The 23,308-nt window shown below is 43.7% G+C and overlaps 1 protein-coding gene across 3 annotated transcripts in view; it reads left to right on the top strand.

The window, feature by feature from the left end:
- Window positions 1-23,308, top strand: part of zdhhc21 (zinc finger DHHC-type palmitoyltransferase 21) — a 229,079-nt gene that overhangs the window by 125,062 nt on the left and 80,709 nt on the right. For all 3 annotated transcript variants that reach the window (XM_068028975.1, XM_068028972.1, XM_068028974.1), the window contains one exon: window positions 22,726-22,842. In XM_068028975.1, coding sequence (XP_067885076.1) covers window positions 22,726-22,842 — 117 coding nt within the window. The remainder of the gene's footprint in view (window positions 1-22,725; window positions 22,843-23,308) is intronic.

Genomic DNA, 23,308 nt, shown 5'->3' with positions numbered 1-23,308 from the left:
CAGCTGCGGAGAGAGAAACAGAGTTAACATCAGACAACAGGTCATCCACCTGCAATGTCAAATCTGTTTCTCTCTCCATAGATGCTGCCAGAACTGCTGAGTATTTACATATTTTCTGTTTTTATTTTCTTCCAAGACATTTTAAACCCTTCTCCCCTGCCCTCTCCACCCTCATGCCCAATAATAAGTGGGAGAAGCTCATGGACTGCTTGTCGTTAAGATTGAGCACATTTCATTGAGTCATTACGGCACAGAAGGAGGCCATTCGGCCCATCAAGTCCATGCCAACTCTCTGTAGAACAATACAGTCAGTTCTATTCTCCTGCTCTATCCCTGTGGCCCTGCAGGTTTATTTCTCTTAATGCCTATCCAATTTCCTTTTGAAATCATTCATCGTATCTGCTCCCACCACCCTCGTAGGCAGCGAGTTCCAGGCCATTACCACTTAAGAGATGCAGGGGGAATGTGAGGAAGAATTTTTGTATGCAGTGAGTGGTAATGACCTGGAACTCACTGTCCACGCGGGTGGCAGAAGCAGAGACAATCAATGATTTCAAAAAGAAATGGGATGGACACATGAATAAAATACACTTGCAGGTCTACAGGGATCGAGTGGGGAAGTGGGACTGACTGGATTGCTCCGTGGAGAGCTGGCGTGGACTCAGTGGGCCAAATCGCCTCCTTCTGTGCTGTAAATGACTCTATGACTCCTGGTATACAAAACTTCTTCCTCACATCCCCCCATATCTCTTTCTCAAAGCCTTAAATCTGTGTCCCCTAGTCCTTGTATCATCAGCTAATGAGAACAGCTTTTCTTGTCTACCTTCTCTAAACCGGTCATATTCTTGTACACCTCTATCAAATCTCCCTCCAACCTCTTTCGCTCCAAGGAGACCAACCCTAGTTTCTCCAACCTAGCCTTGTAGCTAAATTCCCTGAAGTGTGATTACCAGAACTGGATGCAATACTCTTGTCGTGGACTAACCAGAGTTTTATAAAGGTTTAGCATAACTTCTTTGCTTTTGCACGCAATACCTCTATTTATGAAGCCAAAGATCGCAAATGTTTTGCTAACTACACCCTCAATATATCTTGCCACATTCAAAGATTTATGCATCCCAGGTCCCTTTGTCCTGCACACTTCTTTAGAACTGTGGCATTAAGTATATATTGCTTCTCCCAATCCCTTCTGCCAAACTGCATCACCTCACACTTCACATTATTAAATTCCATCTGCCACTTGTCTGACCATTTTGCTTGCCTGTCTGTGTGCTGTTACAGTTGATTGGTGTCATCTTCTCTGCGACACCACCAAGTTTGGTATCAACTGCAAATTTTGAAATTTTACTCTGTATTCCAGTATCCAAGTCATTTATATATATCAAAACAAAAGCAGTGGTCCTTGGGGAACACCACTATCTACCATCCTCCAGTCTGAAAAACAACCATTTACCCTGTTGTGCTGTTTTCTTAAGCCAATTTTTTATCCACTCTGACACTGACCCTTGTATTCATTGAACCTCAATTTTGTTAACCAGCCTTTTATGAACTATGTTGTCAAATGATTTCTTAAAATCTATAGAGACAATATCCACAGCATTCCCTTCATTAATATTCTTTGTTACTTCATCAACAAGTTCGATTAGATTAGTCAAGCATGATCTGCCTTTTACAAATGCATGCTGACTCTCCTTAGTGAACACAAACCTCTCCAAGTGCCTGTGCATTTTTTTTCCTGATTATTGTTTCCAAAACCTTACCCACCACTGATGTTAAACTAACTGGCCTGCTGTTGCTAGGAATGTCCTTACACTCTTTCTTGAACAACGGTGTCACATTTGCCACCTGACCCCCGTATCTAGGGAAGATTAGAAGATTATGGCAAGCCCCTGCACTATCTCCACCCTGGGATGCAAGCCATCCAGACCAGGTGACTTATCCACACTAAGCTTAGCAAGTCTTTCCAGTACATGCTGCCTATCGATTTTTACCTCATTTATTAATTACCTCTACATCACCGCTTATACCAATAATTTGTCAGCATGCTTTTCCATATGTATATAAATATAAAGTACTCATTAAGTATTCAAGCCTTGCCTTGTCCCTCTAAGCATATATCACCCCCTTTGTCCTTAATAGGACCCACCCCACCTCTTAATAGCTGCTTACTATTTACATGCTGAGAGAAGATTTTTGGGTTCCCTTTTATGTTAGCAGCCATTCTATTCTCAGATTCTCTCTTTGCCAGTCTTACTGCCCTCTTGACTTCTCCTCTCACCTTACGAACATACAAATTAGGAGCAAGAGTAGGCCATTGGGCTCTTCGAGCCTGCTCCGCCATTCAATAAGATGATGGCTGATCTGTTTGTAACCTCAACTTCACATCCCCACGTACCTCCGATAACCTTTCACCCCCTTACTTATCAAGAATCTATCTACCTCTACCTTAAAAATATTCAAAGACTCTGCTTCCACCACCTTTTGAGGAAGAGAGTTCCAAAGACTCACAACCCTCTGAGAGAAAAGATTTCTCCTCATCTCTGTCATAAATGGGCGACCCCTTATTTCTAAACAGTTCGAGATTCTCCCACAAGGGGAAACATCATTTCCACATCCACCCTGTCAAGACCCCTCAGGAACTTATATGCTTCAATCCAGTCACCTCTTACTCTTCTAAGCCCCAGCGGATACAAACCGAGCTTGTCCAACCTTTCCTCATAAGAAAACCCACCCATTCCAGGTAATAGTCTAGTAAACCTTCTATGAACTGCTTCCAATGCATTTACATCAGTCCTTAAATAAGGAGACCAATACTGTATACAGTACTCCAGATGTGGTCTCACCAATGTCCTGCATAGCTGAAGCATAACCTCCCAACTTTTGTATTCAATTCCCTTCGCAATAAATGATAACATTCTATTAGCTTTCCTAATTGCTTGCTGTACCTACATACTAACCTTTTGCGTTCATGCACGAGGACACCCAGATCTCTCTGCAGCTCAGAGCTCTGCAATCTCTCACCATTTAGATAATGTGCTTCTTTATTTTTCCTGCCAAAATGGACAATTTCACATTTTTCCACATTATACTCCATTTGCCAGATCTTTGCCAATTCACTTAACCTATCTATATCCCTTTGTAGCCTCCTTATGTCCTCTTCACAACTTACTTTCCTCCCTATCTTTGTGTGATCAGCAAATTTAACAACTGTACCTTTGGTCCCTTCATCCCAGTTATTTATATAAATTGTAAAAAGTTGAGGCCCCAGCACTGATCCCTGTGGCACACCACTCGTTACATCTTGCCAACCAGCAAACGACTCCCTGTTTCCTGTTCGCTAGACAATCTTCTGCCCATGCCAAAATGTTATCCCCCATAACATGAGCTTTTATTTTCAGCAATAACCTTTGATGTGTCACCTTATCAGATGCCTTCTGGAAATCTAAGTACAATACATCCACTGGTTTCCCTTTATCCACAGCACATGTAACTCCCTCAAAGAATTCCAATAATTTGGTTAAACATGATTTCCCTTTCACAAAACCATGTTGACTCTGCCTGATTACCTTTAATTTTTCTAAGTGACCTGCGATAACATCTCTAATAATAGCTTCTAATATATTCCCTATGTCAGATGTTAAGCCAACTGGCCTGTAGTTTCCTGCTTTCTGTCTCCCTCCCTTTTTGAATAGAGGAGTTACATTCGCTATTTTCCAGTCTAATGGAGCCTCCCCCAAATCTAGGGAATTTTGGAAAATCAAAACCAACGCATCAACTATCTCATTATCCACGTCTTTTAAGATGAAGTCCATCGGGGCCCGGGGACTTGTCAGTCCGCAGCTCCAACAATTTTCTCAGTACAATTTCCCTGGTGATTGTAATTTTCTTGAGTTCTTCCCTGTCTTCCATTTCTTGATTTACAGCTATTTCTGGAATGTTACTTGTATCCTCTATGGTGAAGACCGATATCTGTTCAATTCATCTGCCATCTCCTTATTTTCCCTTATTAATTCCCCACACTCACTTTCTATAGGACCAACTCTCACTTTGTTAAGTCTTTTTTAAAATATCTATCTTGATTGCCAGCTTTCTCTCGTACTCTAATTTTTCCCTCCATATTAATCTTTCAGTCATTTTTTGCTGCTTTTTATATTCTGTCCAATCTTCTGACCTGCCTCCCATCTTTGCGCAATTATATGCTTTTACTTTAACTTTGATACTATCTTTAACTTTTTCAGTTAACCACGGATGGTGGGCCCTCCCCTCGGAATTTTTCTTTCTCGTTGGAATGTATCTATTCTGTGAATTCTGAAATATCTCCTTAAATGTCTGTCACTGCATCTCTATTGACCTATCCTTAACCTACTTTGCCAGTTCACTTTTGCTAGTTCTGCTTTCCTGCCCTCATAATTCCCCTTATTTAAGTTTAAAATACAAGTCTTAGACCCACTCTTCTCTCCCTCAATCTGAATGTAAAATTCAATCATATGATGATCAAGACTGTCTAGAGGCGCCTTCACTATGAGGTCATTGTGTAATGAGAGAGGAATAATTGACAATCTAGTTGTGCAGGACCCCTTGGGGATGGGTGACCATAATATGACAGAACTCTTCACCAAGATGGAGAGTGACGTAGTTGATTCTGAGACGAGGGTCCTGAATCTTAATAAAGGAAATTATGAAGATATGAGGCACGAGTTGGCTATGATGGATTGGGAAACGTTACTTAAAGGGATGATGGTGAATAGGCAATGGCAAACATTCAAAGAGCGCATGGATGAACTGCAACAATTGTCTATTCCTGTCTGGCGCAAAAGTAAAATGGGAAAGGTGCCAAACCATGGCTTACCAGGGAAATTAGAGATAGCATCAGATGCAAGGAAGAGGCATACAAATTCACCAGAAAAGCAACAGACCTGAGAATTGGGAGCAGGTTAAAATTCAGCAAAGGAGGACCAAGGGGATTGATTAAGAAGGGGAAAATAGAGTACGAGAGTAAGCTTGCGGGGAACGTAAAAACTGACTGTAAAAGTTTCTATAGGTATGTGAAGATTGGTGAAGACAAATGTAGGTCCCTTACAGTCAGAAACAGGGGAATTTATTATGGGGAACAAAGAAATGGCTGACCAACGAAATGCATGCTTTGGTTCTGTCTTCACAAAGGAGGACACAAATAACATACCAGAAATGTTGGGGAACACAGGGCTTTGTGAGAGGGAGGAACTGAAGGAAATCAGTATTAGTAGAGAAATAGTGTTGGGGAAATTGATGGGATTGAAGGCCGATAAATCCCCAGGGCCTGATGGTCTGCATCCCACAGTACTTAAGGAAGTGGCCCTAGAAATAGTGGATGCATTGGTGGTCATCTTTCAAGATTCTATAGACTCTGGAACAGTTCCTACAGATTGGAGGGTAGCTAATGTAACCCCACTATTTAAAAAGGGAGTTAGAGAGAAAGCAGGGAATTATAGACCAGTCAGCCTGACGTCAGTGGGGAAAATTCTAGAGTCCATTATCCAAGATTTTATAGCAGAGCACTTGGAGAACAGTGGTAGAATCCAACAGAGTCAGCATGGATTTACGAAAGGGAAATCATGCTTGACAAATCTACTAGAATTCTTCGAGGATGTAACTAGTAGAGTTGATGAGGGGGAGCCAGTGGATGTGGTTTATTTGGACTTTCAGAAGGCTTTCGACAAAGTCCCACATAAGAGATTAGTGTGTAAAACTAAAGCGCATGGGATTGGGGGTAGTGTATTGCGATGGATAAAAAATTGATTGGCAGACAGGAAACAAAGAGTAGGGATAAATGGGTCTTTTTCTGAATGGCAGGCAGTGAGTAGTGGTGTACCGCAGCGATTGGTGCTAGGACCCCAGCTATTCACAATATATATTAATGATTTAGATGAGGGAACTAAATGTAATATCTCCAGATTTGCAAATGACACAAAACTGGGTGGGAGGGTGAGTTGTAAGGAAGATGCAAAGAGGCTTCAGGGTGATTTGGATAAGTTGTGTGAGCGGGCAAATGCATGGCAGATGCAGTATAATGTGGATAAATGTGAGGTTATCCACTTTGGTAGCAAAAACAGGAAGGCAGATTATTATCTGAACGGCTATAAACTGAGAGGGGAATATGCAGCGAGACCTGGGTGTTCTCGTACACCAGTCACTGAAGGTAACCATGCAGGTGCAACAGGCGGTAAAAAGGGCAAATGGTATGTTGTCCTTCACAGTGAGAGGATTCGACTACAGGAGCAGGGATGTCTTGCTGCAATTATACGGGGCCTTGGTGAGGCTACACCTGGAATATTGTGTGCCGTTTTGGTCTCCTTATTTGAGGAAGGATGTTCTTGCTATAGAGGGAGTGCAGCAAAGGTTTACCAGACTGATTCCTGGGATGGCGGGACTGACATATGAGGAGAGATTGAGTCGGTTAGGATTGTATTCGCTGGAGTTCAGAAGAGTGAGGGGGGATCTCATAGAAACCTATAAAATTCTAACAGGATTTGACAGGGTAGATGCAGGAAGGATGTTCCCGATGGTGGGGGAGTCCAGAACCAGGGGTCATAGTCTAAGGATACGGGGTAAACCTTTCAGGACTGAGATGAGGAGAAACTTCTTCACCCAGAGAGTGGTGAGCCTGTGGAATTCACTACCACAGAAAGCAGTTGAGGCCAAAACATTGTATGTTTTCAAGAAGGAGTTAGATATAGCTCTTAGGTCTAAAGGGATGAAAGGATATGGGGGGAAAGCGGGAACAGGTTACTGAGTTGGATGATCAGCCATGATCATGATGAATGGTGGAGCAGGCTCGAAGGGCAGAATGGCCTACTCCTGTTCCTATTTTCTGTTTCTGTGTTTCTATTAATTAAACCTATCTTGTTGCGCAATACCAGGTCTAGTACAGCCTGCTCTCTGATTGGCTCCAAAGTGTTCTGTTCTAAGAAACCATCCCAAAACATTCCACAAACTCCTCATCTATGCCATCTTTGTCCATTTGATTTTTCCAATCCATATGTAGATTTAAAATCCCCCATGATTTATGCCGTACCTTTTTGACAAGCTCCCATTATTTCTTTCTTTATACTCTGTCCTATCATGTGGTTACTGTTAGGTGGCCTGTACACCACTCCCACAAGTGACTTCTTGCCTTTATCATTTCTCATCTCGACCCAAACTGCTTCTACATCCCGGTTTCCTGAACTTAGGTCATCCCTCTCTATTGTGCTCATATCTGTATTAAATAAAAGAGCCATCCCTACACCTTTTTCCAGCTTCTGTCCTTCCCAAATGCCATGTACCCTTCAATATTCAGGTCCTAATCAATGCCATTCTGCAGCCATGTCTCTGTAATGGCTATCAAATCGTACTTATTTATTTCTATTTACGCTATCAGTTCATCTATTCTGTTTCGAATGCTATGTGCATTCAGAGACAGAGCCTTTAGTTTTGTCCTTTTATTATTTTTGTAACCTCTAGCTTTATGTGCTGATTTACTGTTAGGGCTGAATTTTATGCCGCCCCAGCGGGTTGGATGGTGGCATGGGGGAGGATGGGGGCAGCGTAAAATTGAGCGGGCAGCACTGGGAGGTCTTCCTGTCCCACTCCCGCCTCTGGCCAACTTTACAGCGGTGGGGGGTGGGGGGGGGGTGCAGGGGGGGTGGGAAACGGCCTGCCTGACCGAGGCCAATCAAGGCCCTTATGTGCCCACTTAACAGCTACTTAAGGGCCCTCACCCGCCTCCGTGGGGACTTTACCTGTGGCAAGCGGGTGTGCTGGGGACTTGAAAGGCTGCCCAGCAATAACTGCCGGCCCTTCCGGTCATCAGGGTGTTTTCTATGTTTCCACTTGTCTGGATGGGTGCAGCTCCAACAACACTCAAGAAGCTCGACACCATCCAGGACAAAGCACCCTTTCCACAAACATTCACTCCCTCCACCACTGACGCACAGTGGGAACAGTGCTACTATCTACAAGATACACTGCAGCAATGCACTAAGGCTCCTTAGACAGCGTGTTCCAAACCCACGACCTCTATCACCTGGAAGGACAAGAGCAGCAGATGCATGGGAACATCACCAGCTGCAAGTTCCTCTCCAAACCATACACCATCCTGACTTGGAACGATATTGATGTTCCTTCACTGTCTCTGGTTCAAAATACTGGCTCTCGTGTACCTACTCCATATGGACTGCAGCAGTTCAAGAAGGCAGCTCACCACCACCTTCTCAAGGGCAATTAGGGATGGGCAATAAATGCTGACCTCGCCAGCAATGTCCACATCCCATGAAGGAATTAAAAAAAAACAGAAACTAGACTTTAGAGAGATTAACCGTTTTAATCCACTCACTTACCACACTCCCTTCTTCACACTCTTTGCCCTCCAGCAGCACTCAGTGCAGACATATTGTATTTGGCCTGGTTCTCACTTAAAGAATTCGCCTAACATGCTTCATACACCATTTTGTTTCATCATATTGTCCATCTCCCTCGTTATGCAAGGAGCCCTGTCTTTGGTTCCCCTGCCTTTCCCCCTCATTGGAATATACTTAGCTTGTACCTGAAATATTTGTTCCTTACAGATCACCCCCATTGCTCCATTACAGTTTTTCCCGTCAAACTTTGGTTTCATTTTACCCTGGCTAAATCCCCTCTCATCCCATCGAAGTTAGATTGTTCCTTGCTCTTCTGCATTGCTAATTTAAACTTATGAACGCTCTTAACCAAATGTTCCCTCAGAGACACTTGGTCCACTTGGCCCATCTCATTCGCCAGTACCAGATCCAGCAATGCCTCCTTCCTAGTTCTCCTGAACACTTTTCAGAAATTCCTCCCCCTCCTTTCCCTTTACTCATGACATTATTCCGGTCGATATTTGGGTAACTAAAGTCCCCCAATATTACCACTCTATAGTTCTTGCACATCTTGTGACTTTCCAGCAGATTTACTCCTCTCTCTCTCTCTCAGTATTTGGAGGCCTATAGATCATACCCTTTTTTGCTTCTCAACTCTAATGAAATGGATTCTGTTCTTACCCCTCATGGACATCTTTTTTCCCCACACTACAGTCTGTTCAGTGGCCTTGCACATCTTTCCCTTCCCCGAATGCATAAATGCAAGCTTCCCACAGAGTGCACCCTACCCGACCCCTGAATTTGTGGCTTTCTCTAATTTCTCTCCAATCTCACCTAAAGCCCCCTTCAAGCTCAACTTGTCCATGGGACCCACCTCCTGCTGTGTCGACCCGATTGCCGCAAAACTGTTGACTATGCAGCTACCCTTCTTAGCCCCATGCAAGCTGATACTATTAATGGTACTTCCCCCACTTCCTTTCAAATCTGCTATCATCAACCCCTCCTAAAAAAAAACACTCTTGATCTCTCTGTCCTCGTAAACTACTGCTCCACTTGAGGGAAACCACTTGCAATCTGATTTAGAAAATTTTATTTTTGATTTCTAAAAATAAATTGGAAGGAACTGTAATGGTCTAGTTATATTTAAGTGTTATGAGCTCATTGTATTTTCTTGGAGGAGTTGGTAGAAGTTGTTTATAGGCCACCAATCAGTCGTGGTAGTGTGGGGCAGGGTATTAATCAAGAGATTACAGAAGCATGTAGCATGGGTAATGCAGTAATCATGGGTGAATTCTATCTGCATATAAACTGGGTAAACCTAATTAGCACTAATGCTTTGGAGGATGAGTTTCTGGAGTATGATAGGGATGGTTTTCAAGAGTACTATGGTGAAGAACCGACTGGAGACCAGGCAATTTAAGATCTAATATTATGTAATGAGAAAGGGCTAATTAATATTCTTGTTGGAAAAGAACCCTTAGGGATGAGTGACCATAATATGCTAGAAATTTACTTTGTTTGCAAGTGAAGTAGTTCAATCTGAAGCCAGGGTGTTAAATTTGAACAAAGGAAATTATGAAGGTATGAGGGGCACATTAGCTGAGGTGGATTGGGAAAATACAGTAAAAGGTATGACAGTGCATAGGCAATTGATAGTCTTCAAAGAATTATTACATAGTTTACAGCTACTATACTTTTCTTCGAGGCACAAAAACCCCAAAAGAAAAGGCAGTCGACCGTGGCTCATAAAGGAAGTTAAGAATTGTATAAGATTTTAAAAAAGTCCTATAAATTTGCCAGAAGTAGTAGTAAACCTGAGAATTGGGAGGATTTTAGAATACAACAAAGGAGGGCCAAGAAACTGATAAAGAAAGGGAGAATAGAATATTGTTACGACCATGTGAGAAAGGTGTCTAGGGGTCCCTTTTAGCCTTCAATTGGTCTTATTGTAACAGGATTTAATTTTTAAACACTGTGTTTTGAACTCCCCCTTTGGTGAATCCTTGTTCACCACTTTTCAATTGTAAGGCAAAGAAATGAGCATAAACAGGCTTTCTTAGGTTTAATGAAGAAAAGTGAAATTTATTAAACTTACTTAAACTCTAATTCGGTTAACGCCTATGGATACACGCCTCGCCCCATACCAGCATGCACACGCAATACGCACTTGCAAATAAAGACAGAAAAGAGAAGAAAAATAAAATGGAGAGGTTTGAGACAATCTCTGAAGAGGGTTTTTTCACTGTGCTTCGAGCTCGCAGTAGGGTCCTTGATTGTGGGAAGTCTTTTCATTGGGGCCCAGTATTCTTCTTAAACCTTGTTCATGTAGGAGACTTTTCTCTATTTATGTGTTTTCAATGGTTTCCAGCGCTGGTGAGAGTGAGATGAGATCAGACAAGAGAGAGGTGTTCTCAGTCCAGGAGCAAACAGCTTTCTGATTTCAAATTCCTTGTCGGAAATTCTAATTCAAAAAACTCCAACAGTCAGTCATGTGACCCAAACCGGTCCGACCACGTCTGTTTGTGTATTCAGCCATTTTAGCAGTTAACCCGGAACGCTAGCCTTTTCACCTTAATGTCTGATAATCCATTGTGGATTAGATTGTCCTTTGAAGTACTGTCTGTTGATATGCTAATGTCTCTCTCCCCAGCCAAAGTCTACAATTGTTTTTTAAAGCAAGTTCTTTCTTCACCAACGACAGTCCAAAATCAATGTTCACGTGGTGAAATTAATTTTCCTCATCCTTAGCAGGTAGGGGGCTTGCCTGACATCTCCACATCCAGGGGAATGAAATGTGATTTGAAAAAAAAGGCGCATTTCATTACAGGGTTTGAGAGAAATATAAGATGCAGAAAGAAATGCCATGCATTTCTCTCATTCATTTCCATTCATTCACCAATCTTAAAGCTTACTAAAAATGGTCTTTTCGGGGCTGCTTTAATTTCCCCTCTTTTTTCTCGGGAGAATTAGCAGTGGGCGAATCTAACCTGAACTGTCTGAGTCATGCAAAGACTTTTGACTTCGGGGGATGGGTGGTTCCCTTTTCCTTTGACTGTGGGGGAGGATTCTTTGTTGCTCTCCCCTTTGCTCTCTGGGACACTCCCACCAGCAGGTACTTGTGCAGACTTGATTGCACTCTCCTGTGACACTTTGACTAGGTGAGGCATCACCCTCACGGTTTCTGTGCCCCCTAGAGGTCTCTCTTTGTCTCTACAGGTTCCTGTAAATGCTGTTTGTAACTCTGGTGGGGTGCTTCTAGTGTCAGCATTTACATAGGAGAATGTGGGGTCTAGCAGTAAGGGCTTTCATCCGGGTTTCCTCCCAGACTTCCTTTAACCTGCCCTCTTGGTCACTTTTTCCCCTCTCTTTCTAAACATTTGCCAACCGTGTGCCTGCCTATCCCCTTTTGTTCTTGGTGGGCGTCCCTTATAGTTCACTAGCCCTCTGCGGAGGGTCCTCCTAACACCAGTACAGGTTTCACTGTAGGATGGGGTTTCCCCTCAACATGGCACATGTGGCAACTCCTGCAGTACTCCACCACATCTTTGTGGAGTTTTGGCCAGTCAAACTGCTGTCTTATGCGGGCTTTGGACTTTCATATACCGGCATGTACAGCTACTGTAGTCTTGTGGGCCCTTCTTAATATTTCTCCCCGGTATCTCTGGAGCACCACTAACTGGTGAACTACTGCCCACTCCTTGCTCCCAGGTCTGTGAGGAGAACTCCATTTCCTCATCAGTACCTCATTCTTTAAATAGTAGCAGTCAGGGATCCCCTCTACTTCACTTTCAGACTGGGCAGCCTGTGCTGACTCTCGCAATACTGGGTCGGCTCGCTGAGCCTCAGCTAGGGAAAATCCATTTAATTCACTCCCTGGGTCTCCTAACTTTCCAAAGACAGTCTCAGACAGACAGACCTCGTGGTCAATTGCCTGCAGTGCCAATGCAGTCTCCTCTGGAGGAGCAGGTTTTATCATGGCTTGAACCAGTACACATTCAGTGACTCTGCAGGGGTCCATCTCCTACCACTGCCCTGTCTCTCTGATCTCCTGTGGTCTTTCTTTCACTGCTGGGGGGGCTGCCATCTTCACCCCGGCCACATCGTTACCTAGGAGCAGGTCAACTCCGTCCACAGGCAAACTAGGGACAATCCCTACGGTCACCGGTCCTGAAACTAGTTCACATTCCAGGTGCAGCTGGTGTAAAGGTACAGGCATACACTGCCCTCCAGTACCATTCACCACCATTCTGGTGTTCACTGCACTTTCTGGGGGAAAAGTCAGGCCTTCTCCCAGTAAAAGGGATCTGGTGGCCCTTGTGTCCCTGAGAATTACTATGGATTTGCTTGCCCCACTCGAGGGGTATGGGGTTACTCTCCCTTCAGACACAAAACCCTGATTACCTTCAGGAATCCTATTAACTTTTCCTGCACTGGCTATACTAAGCTTCCTGGGTGACACTCTTACTGCAGTTAAAGCCACAGCTTGTTCTGTATTTTCCATCAGAGTCCCATCTTGACTGAGATGGTGTGTCCTGATTACCCCGACCAGTTTTCCCTTTAGTTTCCAACAGTCAGCTTTTAAATGCCCTGTCTTATTACAATGGTAGCACACAGGGTCTCAATCTTGCTCACAGGCTGGAGGAAACATAGAAAACATAGAAAAATAGGAGCAGGAGTAGGCCATTCGGCCCTTCGAGCCTGCTCCGCCATTCAATTCGATCATGGCTGATCATCCAACTCAGTAACCTGTTCCCACTTTGTCCCGATATCCCTTGATTCCATTCGCCCTAAGAACTGTATTTAACTCTTCCTTGAATATATTTAATGATTTGGCCTCAACTGCTTTCCGTGGTAGAGAATTCCACAGGTTCACCACTCTCTGGGTGAAGAAATCTCTCCTCATCTCAGTCCTAAATGGCTTACCCCTTATCCTTAGACTGTGACCCCAAGTCCTGGACTCCCCCATCATCAGGAACATCCTTCCTGCATCTAGTCTGTCCAGTCCTGTTAGAATTTTGTAGGTTTCTATGAGATCCCCTCTCACTCTTCTAAACTTACTGTGGGGCGGCGCAGTGGTTAGCACCGCAGCCTCACAGCTCCAGCGACCCGGGTTCAATTCTGGGTGCTGCCTGTGTGGAGTTTGCAAGTTCTCCCTGTGTCTGCGTGGGTTTTCTCCGGGTGCTCCGGTTTCCTCTCACATGCCAAAGACTTGCAGGTTGATAGGTAAGTTGGCCATTATAAATTGCCCCTAGTATAGGTAGGTGGTAGGAAAATATAGGGACAGGTGGGGATGTGGTAGGAATATGGAATTCGTGTAGGATTAGTGTAAGTGGGTGGTTGATGGTCGGCACAGACTCGGTGGGCCGAAGGGCCTGTTTCAGTGCTGTATCTCTAAATAAAATAAAATAAATAAACTCTGGTGAATACAAGCCTAATTGACCCAATCGCTCTTCATACGTCAGTCCTGCCATCCCAGGAATCAGTCTGGTGAACCTTCGCTGCACTCCTTCCATATCAAGAACATCCTTCCTCAGATAAGGAGACCAAAACTGCACACGATACACCAGATGTGGTCTCACCAAGGCCTTGTATAATTGCAGCAAGACATCCTTGCTCCTGTACTCGAATCCTCTCGCTATAAAGGCCAACATACCATTTGCCTTCTTAACTGCCTGCTACACCTGCATGCTTACTTTCAGCAACTGGTGCACAAGGACACCCAGGTCTCACTGCATCTCCCCCTTTCCCAATCGATTGCCTTTCTCTCCCCGGACTGCCTGGACTCCTATCACCTTCCAACCCTTTGCCCTGTTCGGATTTGTGGGGGTGATTGGGAAAGGTTCTCCCCTGGGAAACCGACTTATAAATTAAAGCAAACTCATTGGCCAGAACGGCTGCTTGCCGGGCTCCTGTACCCACTGTTCCTCGACATGTGTGTTTATTAAGAATGGGAGAGTGTTTTTCAATTCCTTTAACAGAATTACTTCTCTGAGAGGTTCATAGCTGAGCTGTATTTTTAAAACCCTCAGCCACTGGGCAAAAGCCAGCTTCTTATTTCTTTCAAACTCCAGATAAGTTTGATTAGCTTGCTTTTTGAAGGTTCTAAACTTTTGGCGATAGGCTTCGGGTACTAATTCATATGCCCCGAGGATAGCATTTTTGGTCAGTTCATAATTTGATGAACTCTCATCTGGCAACAAGGAATAAACCTCACGGGCTTTTCCAGTAAGTTTGCTTTGCAATAAGAGAGACCAGGTCTCAGCTGGCCATTTTAGCTGCCTTGTCAGTTTCTTGAAAGACACAAAAAACCGCGTCCACATCTTCCTCATTGAATTTTGGAATTAAATGAGCGAGTTTTAGCAATTTTGTACCCAGCCCTGAATTCTGCTCCTCCATATTGGCCATGTTTTCACTGGGGTTAGAGGACTGCTTTAGGTCCGGAAAAAGAACCACAGTGGACCCGAGCCCGACCCGGCCCGAGTCCCTCCGATTTTTCCCTGAGCCCGACCCGACCCGAACCTGCCATTACTTGGCCCGATCCGACCATCACCTTACCTTCCTGACATCGAACCTACAAGAAGCTGCAGCGCATGTGTGAGATGTCATAGTGACATCACTCGCTCACTGCGCAGACTCAGTTTTGTCCCGAACTCCCAGCTCAGGTAAGTTTTTTTTATTTTTAATGCTTACCAGCAGAGCACTTACCGTGTGTGTCCGGCCCGACCCGACCTGACTCGATCTGGACTAGGCCCGACCCGACCCGACCCGAGCCCAAAAGCCGGCCCCGGAAGATGGACCTGACCCCGACACGTTGTCAGGTCCTGTCGTGTTCGTGTCAGGTAGCAGGCCTCTAACTGGGGTTACTCTGTCACCCCCTAGTTAACTCAAGGTGCTTCAGCTCTCCCTGTTCGGTATCTTTCTGGAATATTCTTTCTCTCTCTCTCTCCTCTCTCTCAGTCCTTCTCCTGTCTTTCATTTTCTTCATGTTCCTTTTGGAAGGCTCTCTTTCTCTTATATAAAAGCAAAATACTGTGGATGCTGGAAATCTGAAATAAAAACAAGAAATGCTGTAAAATACGCAGCAGGTCTGGCAGCATCTGTGGAGAGAGAAGCAGAGTTAACGTTTCAGGTCAGTGACCCTTCATCAGAACTCTCTTTCTCTTCCCATTCCTTCTGGAAGGCTCTCTCTTTCTCCTTCTCCTGCCTCTCTCTCTCTTTCTCTTTCCCTATCTTCGAATTCAAGTTTCCTCTGTTCCAATTGTATCTTTGCTAACAATACTCTGTTTCTAACATTGCTTCTGCAACTTCAGATTCAAGGGAAAAATGGTTGACTACTAGCCTTTGGAGTTTGGATTTCCTAGCCTTGCCACGTACAGTGATCCCACACTGCTAACCATTTTCCTCAACTCCTCCATAGACAGTACTTTTAACTTATCCCAAGTTACTTCACCCTGGCTTGGAGAGCTCCTCGCTTCAGCTGCAGACATGTTAGTATTCAAGCACACACAACCACAAGAAAACCTGTAATAATCTTGCCATTTTTTTTGATTGGGAACAATTTGGCTTCCAACTTCCAATTTCTGACATTTGTCTGTGGGTAAAATTCCGGGCGCCAGCACCCAAATTTCTGTTACGACCAGGTGAGAAAGGTATCGAGGGATCCCTTTTAGCCTTCACCTGGTCTTATGTAACAAGGTTTAATTTTTAAACACACACTGTTTTGAGCTCCCCCTTTGTGAATTTTGTTCACCGCTTTCCAATTATAAGACAAAGAAATGAGCAGAAACAGGCTTTCTTAGGTTTAAAGAAAAGTGAAATTTATTAAATTTACTTAAACTCTAATTCAGTTAACGCCTATGAATGTACGAAGCACCCCATGCTAGAATGCATATGTGATATGCACATGCAAATAGAGACAGAAAAGAGAAGAAAAATAAAATGAAGAGGTTTGAGGCAATCTCTGAAGAGGGTTTTTATACTGGTCTTCGAGCTCGCTGTAGGGTCCTTGATTGTAGGTTGTCTTGCTTTTCGTTGGGGCCCAGTATTCTTCGTAAACCTTGCTCACGTCGGAGACGTTTCTCTCTTTGAGTTGATGTGTCTTCAATGGTTTCCTAAACTGTTGAGAGCGAGCTGAGAACAGACAAGAGGGAGGTGTTCTCAGTCCTGGAGCAAACAGCTTCCTGATTTCAAGTACTTTGTTGGAAATTCAAATTCACAAAACTCCAACAGACAGTTAGCCATGTGACCCAAACCGGTCTGACCACGTCTGCGTATTCTGCCATTTTAGCAGTTAATCTGGAATGCTAGCCTTTCCACCTTCAACGTGGCCGTTTCCCTCAACAACAGGTATACCGTTTTGGATATTGTTGCGGGGGACGGCTTACCAGGGGTAAGCAATGGGGTACAGGTCTCTGGCACACAGTCTATCCCTGTTGCTCAGAAGGGAAGGGGGAAGAGGAGCAGAGCATTAGTCATTGGAGACTCCATAGTTAGGGGAACAGATAGGAGGTTCTGTGGAAACGAGAGAGACTCACAGTTGGTGTGTTGCCTCCCAGGTGCCAGGGTTCGTGATGTCTCGGATCGTGTTTTTGGGATCCTTAAGTGGGGGGGGGGGAAGCAGCCCCAAGTCGTGGTCCACATAGGCACCAACAACATAGGTAGGAAGAGAGATGGGGATTTAAGGCAGAAATTTAGGGAGCTAGGGTGGAAGCTTAGAGCGAGAACAAACAGAGTTGTTATCTCTGGGTTGTTGCCCGTGCCACGTGCTAGCGAAGCGAGGAATAGGGAGAGAGAGGAGTTGAACACGTGGCTGCAGGGATGGTGTAGCAGGGAGGGTTTTGGTTTCCTGGATAATTGGGGCTCTTACTGGGGTAGGTGGGACCTCTACAAACAGGATGGTCTTCACGTGAACCAGAGGGGTACCAATATCCTGGGGGGGAGATTTGCTAGTGCTTTAGATGGGTCAGTTTTTGTCCAGTGTGTGCAGGAGGGTTTTCTGACACAGTATGTAGACAGGCCAACCAGGGGCGATGCCACATTGGATTTGGTACTGGGTAATGAACCCGGCCAGGTGTTAGATTTAGATGTAGGTGAGCACTTTGGTGATAGTGATCACAATTCGGTTAGGTTTACCTTAGCAATGGGCAGGGACAGGTATATACCGCAGGGCAAGAATTATAGCTGGGGGAAAGGAAATTATGATGCGATTAGGCAAGATTTAGGATGCGTAGGATGGGGAAGGAAACTACAGGGGATGGGCACAATAGAAATGTGGAGCTTATTCAAGGAGCAGCTACTGCGTGTCCTTGATAAGTATGTACCTGTCAGGCAGGGAGGAAGTTGTCGAGCGAGGGAGCCGTGGTTTACTAAAGAAGTTGAAGCGCTTGTCAAGAGGAAGAAGAAGGCTTATGTTAGGATGAGACGTGAAGGCTCAGTTAGGGTGCTTGAGAGTTACAAACTAGCCAGGAAAGATCTAAAGGGAGAGCTAAGAAGAGCGAGGAGAGGACACGAGAAGTCATTGGCGGATAGGATCAGGGAAAACCCTAAGGCTTTCTATAGGTATATCAGGAATAAAAGAATGACTAGAATTAGATTAGGGCCAATCAAGGATAGTAGTGGGAAGTTGTGTGTGGAATCAGAGGAGATAGGGGAAGCGTTAAATGAATATTTTTCGTCAGTATTTACAGTAGAGAAAGAAAATGTTGTCGAGGAGAATACTGAGATACAGACTACTAGGCTAGATGGGATTGAGGTTCACAAGGAGGAGGTGTTAGCAATTTTGGAAAGTGTGAAAATAGATAAGTCCCCTGGGCCAGATGGGATTTACCCTAGGATTCTCTGGGAAGCCGGGGAGGAGATTGCAGAGCCTTTGTCCTTGATCTTTATGTCGTCATTGTCGACAGGAATAGTGCCGGAAGACTGGAGGATAGCAAATGTTGTCCCCTTGTTCAAGAAGGGGAGTAGAGACAGCCCTGGTAATTATAGACCTGTGAGCCTTACTTCGGTTGTGGGTAAAATGTTGGAAAAGGTTATAAGAGATAGGATTTATAATCATCTTGAAAAGAATAAGTTCATTAGCGATAGTCAGCACGGTTTTGTGAAGGGTAGGTCGTGCCTCACAAACCTTATTGAGTTTTTCGAGAAGGTGACCAAACAGGTGGATGAGGGTAAAGCCGTGGATGTGGTGCATATGGATTTCAGTAAGGCGTTTGATAAGGTTCCCCACGGTAGGCTATTGCAGAAAATACGGAAGTATGGGATTGAAGGTGATTTAGAGCTTTGGATCGGAAATTGGCTAGCTGAAAGAAGACAGAGGGTGGTGGTTGATGGCAAATGTTCATCCTGGAGTTTAGTTACTAGTGGTGTACCGCAAGGATCTGTTTTGGGGCCACTGCTGTTTGTCATTTTTATAAATGACCTGGATGAGAGTGTAGAAGGGTAGGTTAGTAAATTTGCGGATGACACGAAGGTCGGTGGAGTTGTGGATAGTGCCGAAGGATGTTGTAGGTTACAGAGGGACATAGATAGGCTGCAGAGCTGGGCTGAGAGATGGCAAATGGAGTTTAATGCGGAAAAGTGTGAGGTGATTCACTTTGGAAGGAGTAACAGGAATGCAGAGTACTGGGCTAATGGGTAGATTCTTGGTAGTGTAGATGAGCAGAGAGATCTTGGTGTCCAGGTACATAAATCCCTGAAAGTTGCCACCCAGGTTAATAGGGCTGTTAAGAAGGCATATGGTGTGTTAGCTTTTATTAGTAGGGGGATCGAGTTTCGGAGCCACGAGCTCATGCTGCAGCTGTACAAAACTCTGGTGCGGCCGCACCTGGAGTATTGCGTGCAGTTCTGGTCACCGCATTATAGGAAGGATGTGGAAGCTTTGGAAAGGGTGCAGAGGAGATTTACTAGGATGTTGCCTGGTATGGAGGGAAGGTCTTACGAGGAAAGGCTGAGGGACTTGAGGTTGTTTTCGTTAGAGAGAAGGAGGAGGAGAGGTGACTTAATAGAGACATATAAGATAATCAGTGGGTTAGATAGGGTGGATAGTGAGAGTCTATTTCCCCGGATGGTGATGACAAACACGAGGGGACATAGCTTTAAGTTGAGGGGTGAAAGATATAGGACAGATGTCAGAGGTAGTTTCTTTACTCAGAGAGTAGTCGGGGCGTGGAACGCCCTGCCTGCAACAGTAGTGGACTCGCCAACTTTAAGGGCATTTAAGTGGTCATTGGATAGACATATGGATGAAAATGGAATAGTGTAGGTCAGATGGTTTCACAGGTTGGCGCAACATCGAGGGCCGAAGGGCCTGTACTGCGCTGTAATGTTTCTATGTTCTATGTTCTGACGTCTGGTAATCAAAAGTCCATTGTGGATTAAATTGGAGCAGGGAATAGCCCCTTTGTCCTTTGAAGTACTGTCTGTTGATATGTTAATGTCTCTCTCTCCAGCCAAAGTCTCCAGTTGTTTGTTCAACCAAGTTCTTTCTTCACCAACAACAGCCCAAAATCAATGTTCATGTGGTGAAATTAATTTTCCCCATTCTTGGCAGGTGCAGGGGGTGGAGGTGCTTGCCTGACAATATGAATGTAACTAATAAAAAACATAAAAACGGATGGTAAAAGCTTTTATAGGTACATAAAAAGGAAACATTTGGCTAAGACAAATGTGGATCCATTACAGGCAGAATCAGGAGAATTTATAATGGGGGATAGAGAAATGGCAGAGACGCTAAATGATTCCTTTGTGTCTGTCTTCACTGAGGAAGACACTAGGAATCTCCCAGAATGAGAGATCCAAGGGACTAGGGAGAATGAGGAATTGAAGGAATAGTATTAGTAAGAAGGTTGTATTGGAGAAGTTAATGGGGCTGAAGGCTATTAAATCCCTGGGACCTGATATTCTACATCCCAGAGTGTTGAAAGAGGTAGCTTTGGAGATAGTAGATGCATTTGTGATCATCTTCCAAAATTCTATAAATTCTGGAACGGTTCCTGCAGATTGAAAAGTAGCAAGTGTCACCCCATCTCATTTAAGAAGAGAGGGAGAGAGAAAACTAGGAACTACAGACCTGTTAACCTTACATCAGTCGTAGGGAAAATGCTAGAATCTATTCTAAAGGATGTGATAAACGGAAACTTAGAAAATAATGGTGGGATTGGGCATAGTTAACATGGATTTATGAATGGGAAATCATGTTTGATGAACCTGTTGGAGTTTTTTGAGGATATTACTAACAGAATTGTTAAAGGGGAATCGGTGGATGTAGTATACTTGGATTTTCAGAAGGTTTTTTAATAAAGTCCCCCACAGGAGATTGGTTAGCAAATTAAAGCACATGGGAAAGGAGGTAATATACTGGCATGGATTCAGGATTGGTTAACAGGCAGAAAACAGAGTAGAAATAAACAAGTCATTCTTGCGTTCGCAGGCAGTCAGTAGTGGGGTAGCGCCAACATCTGTACTTAGGCCCTAGCTGTTCACAATATATATCAATGATTTGCTTGTGGGGTTATACTTCCAAGATGGCGGATGACACAAAACTAGGTGGGAATGTGTGTTGTGAGAAAGGTGCAAAGCAGCTTCAAGGGATTTGTACAGACTTAGTGAGTGGGCAAGAACACGGCAGATGGAATATAATGTGGACAAATGTGAGGTTATCCACTTTGGTAGGAGGAATAGATGTGCAGAGTATTTCTTAAATGGTAAGAGATTAGAAAGTGTAGATGTACAAAGGGACCTGGGTGTCCTTGTCAATAAGTCACTGAAAGCTAACATGCAGGTGCAAAAAGCAATTAGGAAGGTTAATGGTATGTTAACCTTTATCGCAAGAGGATTTGAGTACAGGAGTAGTGAAGTCTTGCTTCAATTGTATAGAACCTTGGTTAGACTGCACCTGGAGTACTCTGTACAATTTTGGTCCCCTTACCTTAGGAAGGATATTATTGCCATAGAGGGAGTGCAACGAAGGTTCACCAGACTTGTTCTCAGGATGGCGGGACTGTCCTGTGAAGAGAGAGTGGGGGAAACTGGGCCTGAATTCTTTAGCGTTTCGAAGAATGCAAGGTGATCTCATTAAAGCCTACAAAATACTTAAAGGGATAGACAGGGCAGATGCAGCTAAGATGTTTTCCCTGGTTGGGGAGTCTGGAACCAGGGGACACAATTTTATAAAAGCAAAATACTTCAGATGCTGGAAATCTGAAACAAAAACAAAAAGCGCTGGAAAAACTCAGCAGGTCTAGCAGCATCTGTGGAGAGAGAAGCAAAGTTAACGTTTCAGGTCTGTGACCTTTCATTAGGGACACAATTTCATAATAAGGAGGAAGCCACTTTAGACAGAGATGAGGAGAAATTTCTTTACTCAGTGGGTTGTGAATCTTTGGAATTCTCTACCCCAGAGGGCTGTGGAAGCTCAGTCATTGAATATGTTTAAAGCAGAAATTGACAGATTTCTAAATACCTATGACATAAGGGGATATGAGGATAGTATGGGAAAAAGGCATTGAAGTGGATGATTAGCCATAATTGTATTGAATGGTGGAACAGGCTCGATGGGCTGAATGGCCAACTCCTGTTCCTATGTTCCTATATTACAGTGTTACTATGTATTGGGAGGCAGGTGGGTGCGGAACTGATGGAAGGGTGGAAAAAGGAAAGGAGAAAGGGAGAAGAATGGAGAATTATTTTGATTGAAACCTTGTTGGTCTTTATCCCTGATGCCTCAGTGAATAATTCATTGCCCAGTGTGATAGTGAGTCATAATGATCAGGATAAACCACTTTCCTCCCTCCACACACAAAGGCAATATTTTCACTCATCAATAATGCTCTGTGTTCAATGTATTCGGAAATTTTACATCTTATAATAATTCATTATGAGCTCTGTTGCAAAAGAATTTTCTGTCTCTGTATGCTTTGGATTGAATATGCAGAAATGTTTTTTTTTAGTACATTGATCCTCATTATGTAGGACAGGACCATATATAAAAGAATAATTTTTAAAACCAACAAGACTGGGTAAAATTTACAAGGTTTTAAAGGTGCATAGTTTGCAGAACATGAACTGAAACTGCATTAATTTGAACTCAATAAAAGTGATATCTTTTCATTAAAAGCAAAACCAAATTGCATGCTGATGTGAGTTAAGAAATTGATTTTAATTTTGGTCACCGAAGGGATTTTCATGACTTGTTTTATGTTCTTTGTTCTGAGTAACGTATTTCAGAAAGATTTAGTCTCTTAAAACTCTATTAGATATTGTAATCAAATGAAACTGACATCTCCATTGAATCTTATTATAATGATCATCTTTCAAAGCCATATCCTTAATAGTGAGAGTTAAGCTGTAATTATTTTTTCCTTCCCAAAAGGAACTGTTTGTGTTTCGGCATGAGTTGGCCTTGTTAAGGATATCTACCTTCATGGGCATAGTGATGTTTGGAGGGATGTTCGGCCTCTTTTACGGTCAGCTGACAAACATTCTGACAGTAAGTATGGTTCCTGTTGTCTTAACATTGAATCATTTTGCCTTGAACTCTTATGTAAAAGCTATTACGATTTGATATAATCCAAATCCTTACTGAAGTTTTCTGTCTTTGCAAACAAAACTCTCAATATGAACTTATGTTTATTGTTGTAACCTATTAAAATTAAAAATTTCTGTGTATCACAGAAATTTCCTAAATAAAAACAGAAAATGCTGGAGATACTCAGCAGGTCAGGCAACATCAGTGGAGAGAGAGGCAGAGTTAACAGCTGGAATATTACACTCTGCGGGCAGGGGGAGGGGGTGCCATTCCTGTCGCCTTCTCGCTCTGCTGCAATTTTTTGAGCAGCAGGGTAGGTGACAAATGGCCCGCCTGCCCCAGAGCCCATTTGTGGCCAATTAATTGCCATTAAGGGCTTCTTCCTGCCACTGCTGACATTTTACCCGCAGCGGGTATCCATCCCACT

This window comes from Heterodontus francisci, chromosome 4 (assembly GCF_036365525.1).
Source record: "Heterodontus francisci isolate sHetFra1 chromosome 4, sHetFra1.hap1, whole genome shotgun sequence".
Classification (NCBI taxonomy): Eukaryota; Metazoa; Chordata; class Chondrichthyes; order Heterodontiformes; family Heterodontidae; genus Heterodontus; species Heterodontus francisci.
Note: the sequence above shows the minus strand (reverse complement) of the source record. Positions and strands in the feature narration are given on the sequence as shown.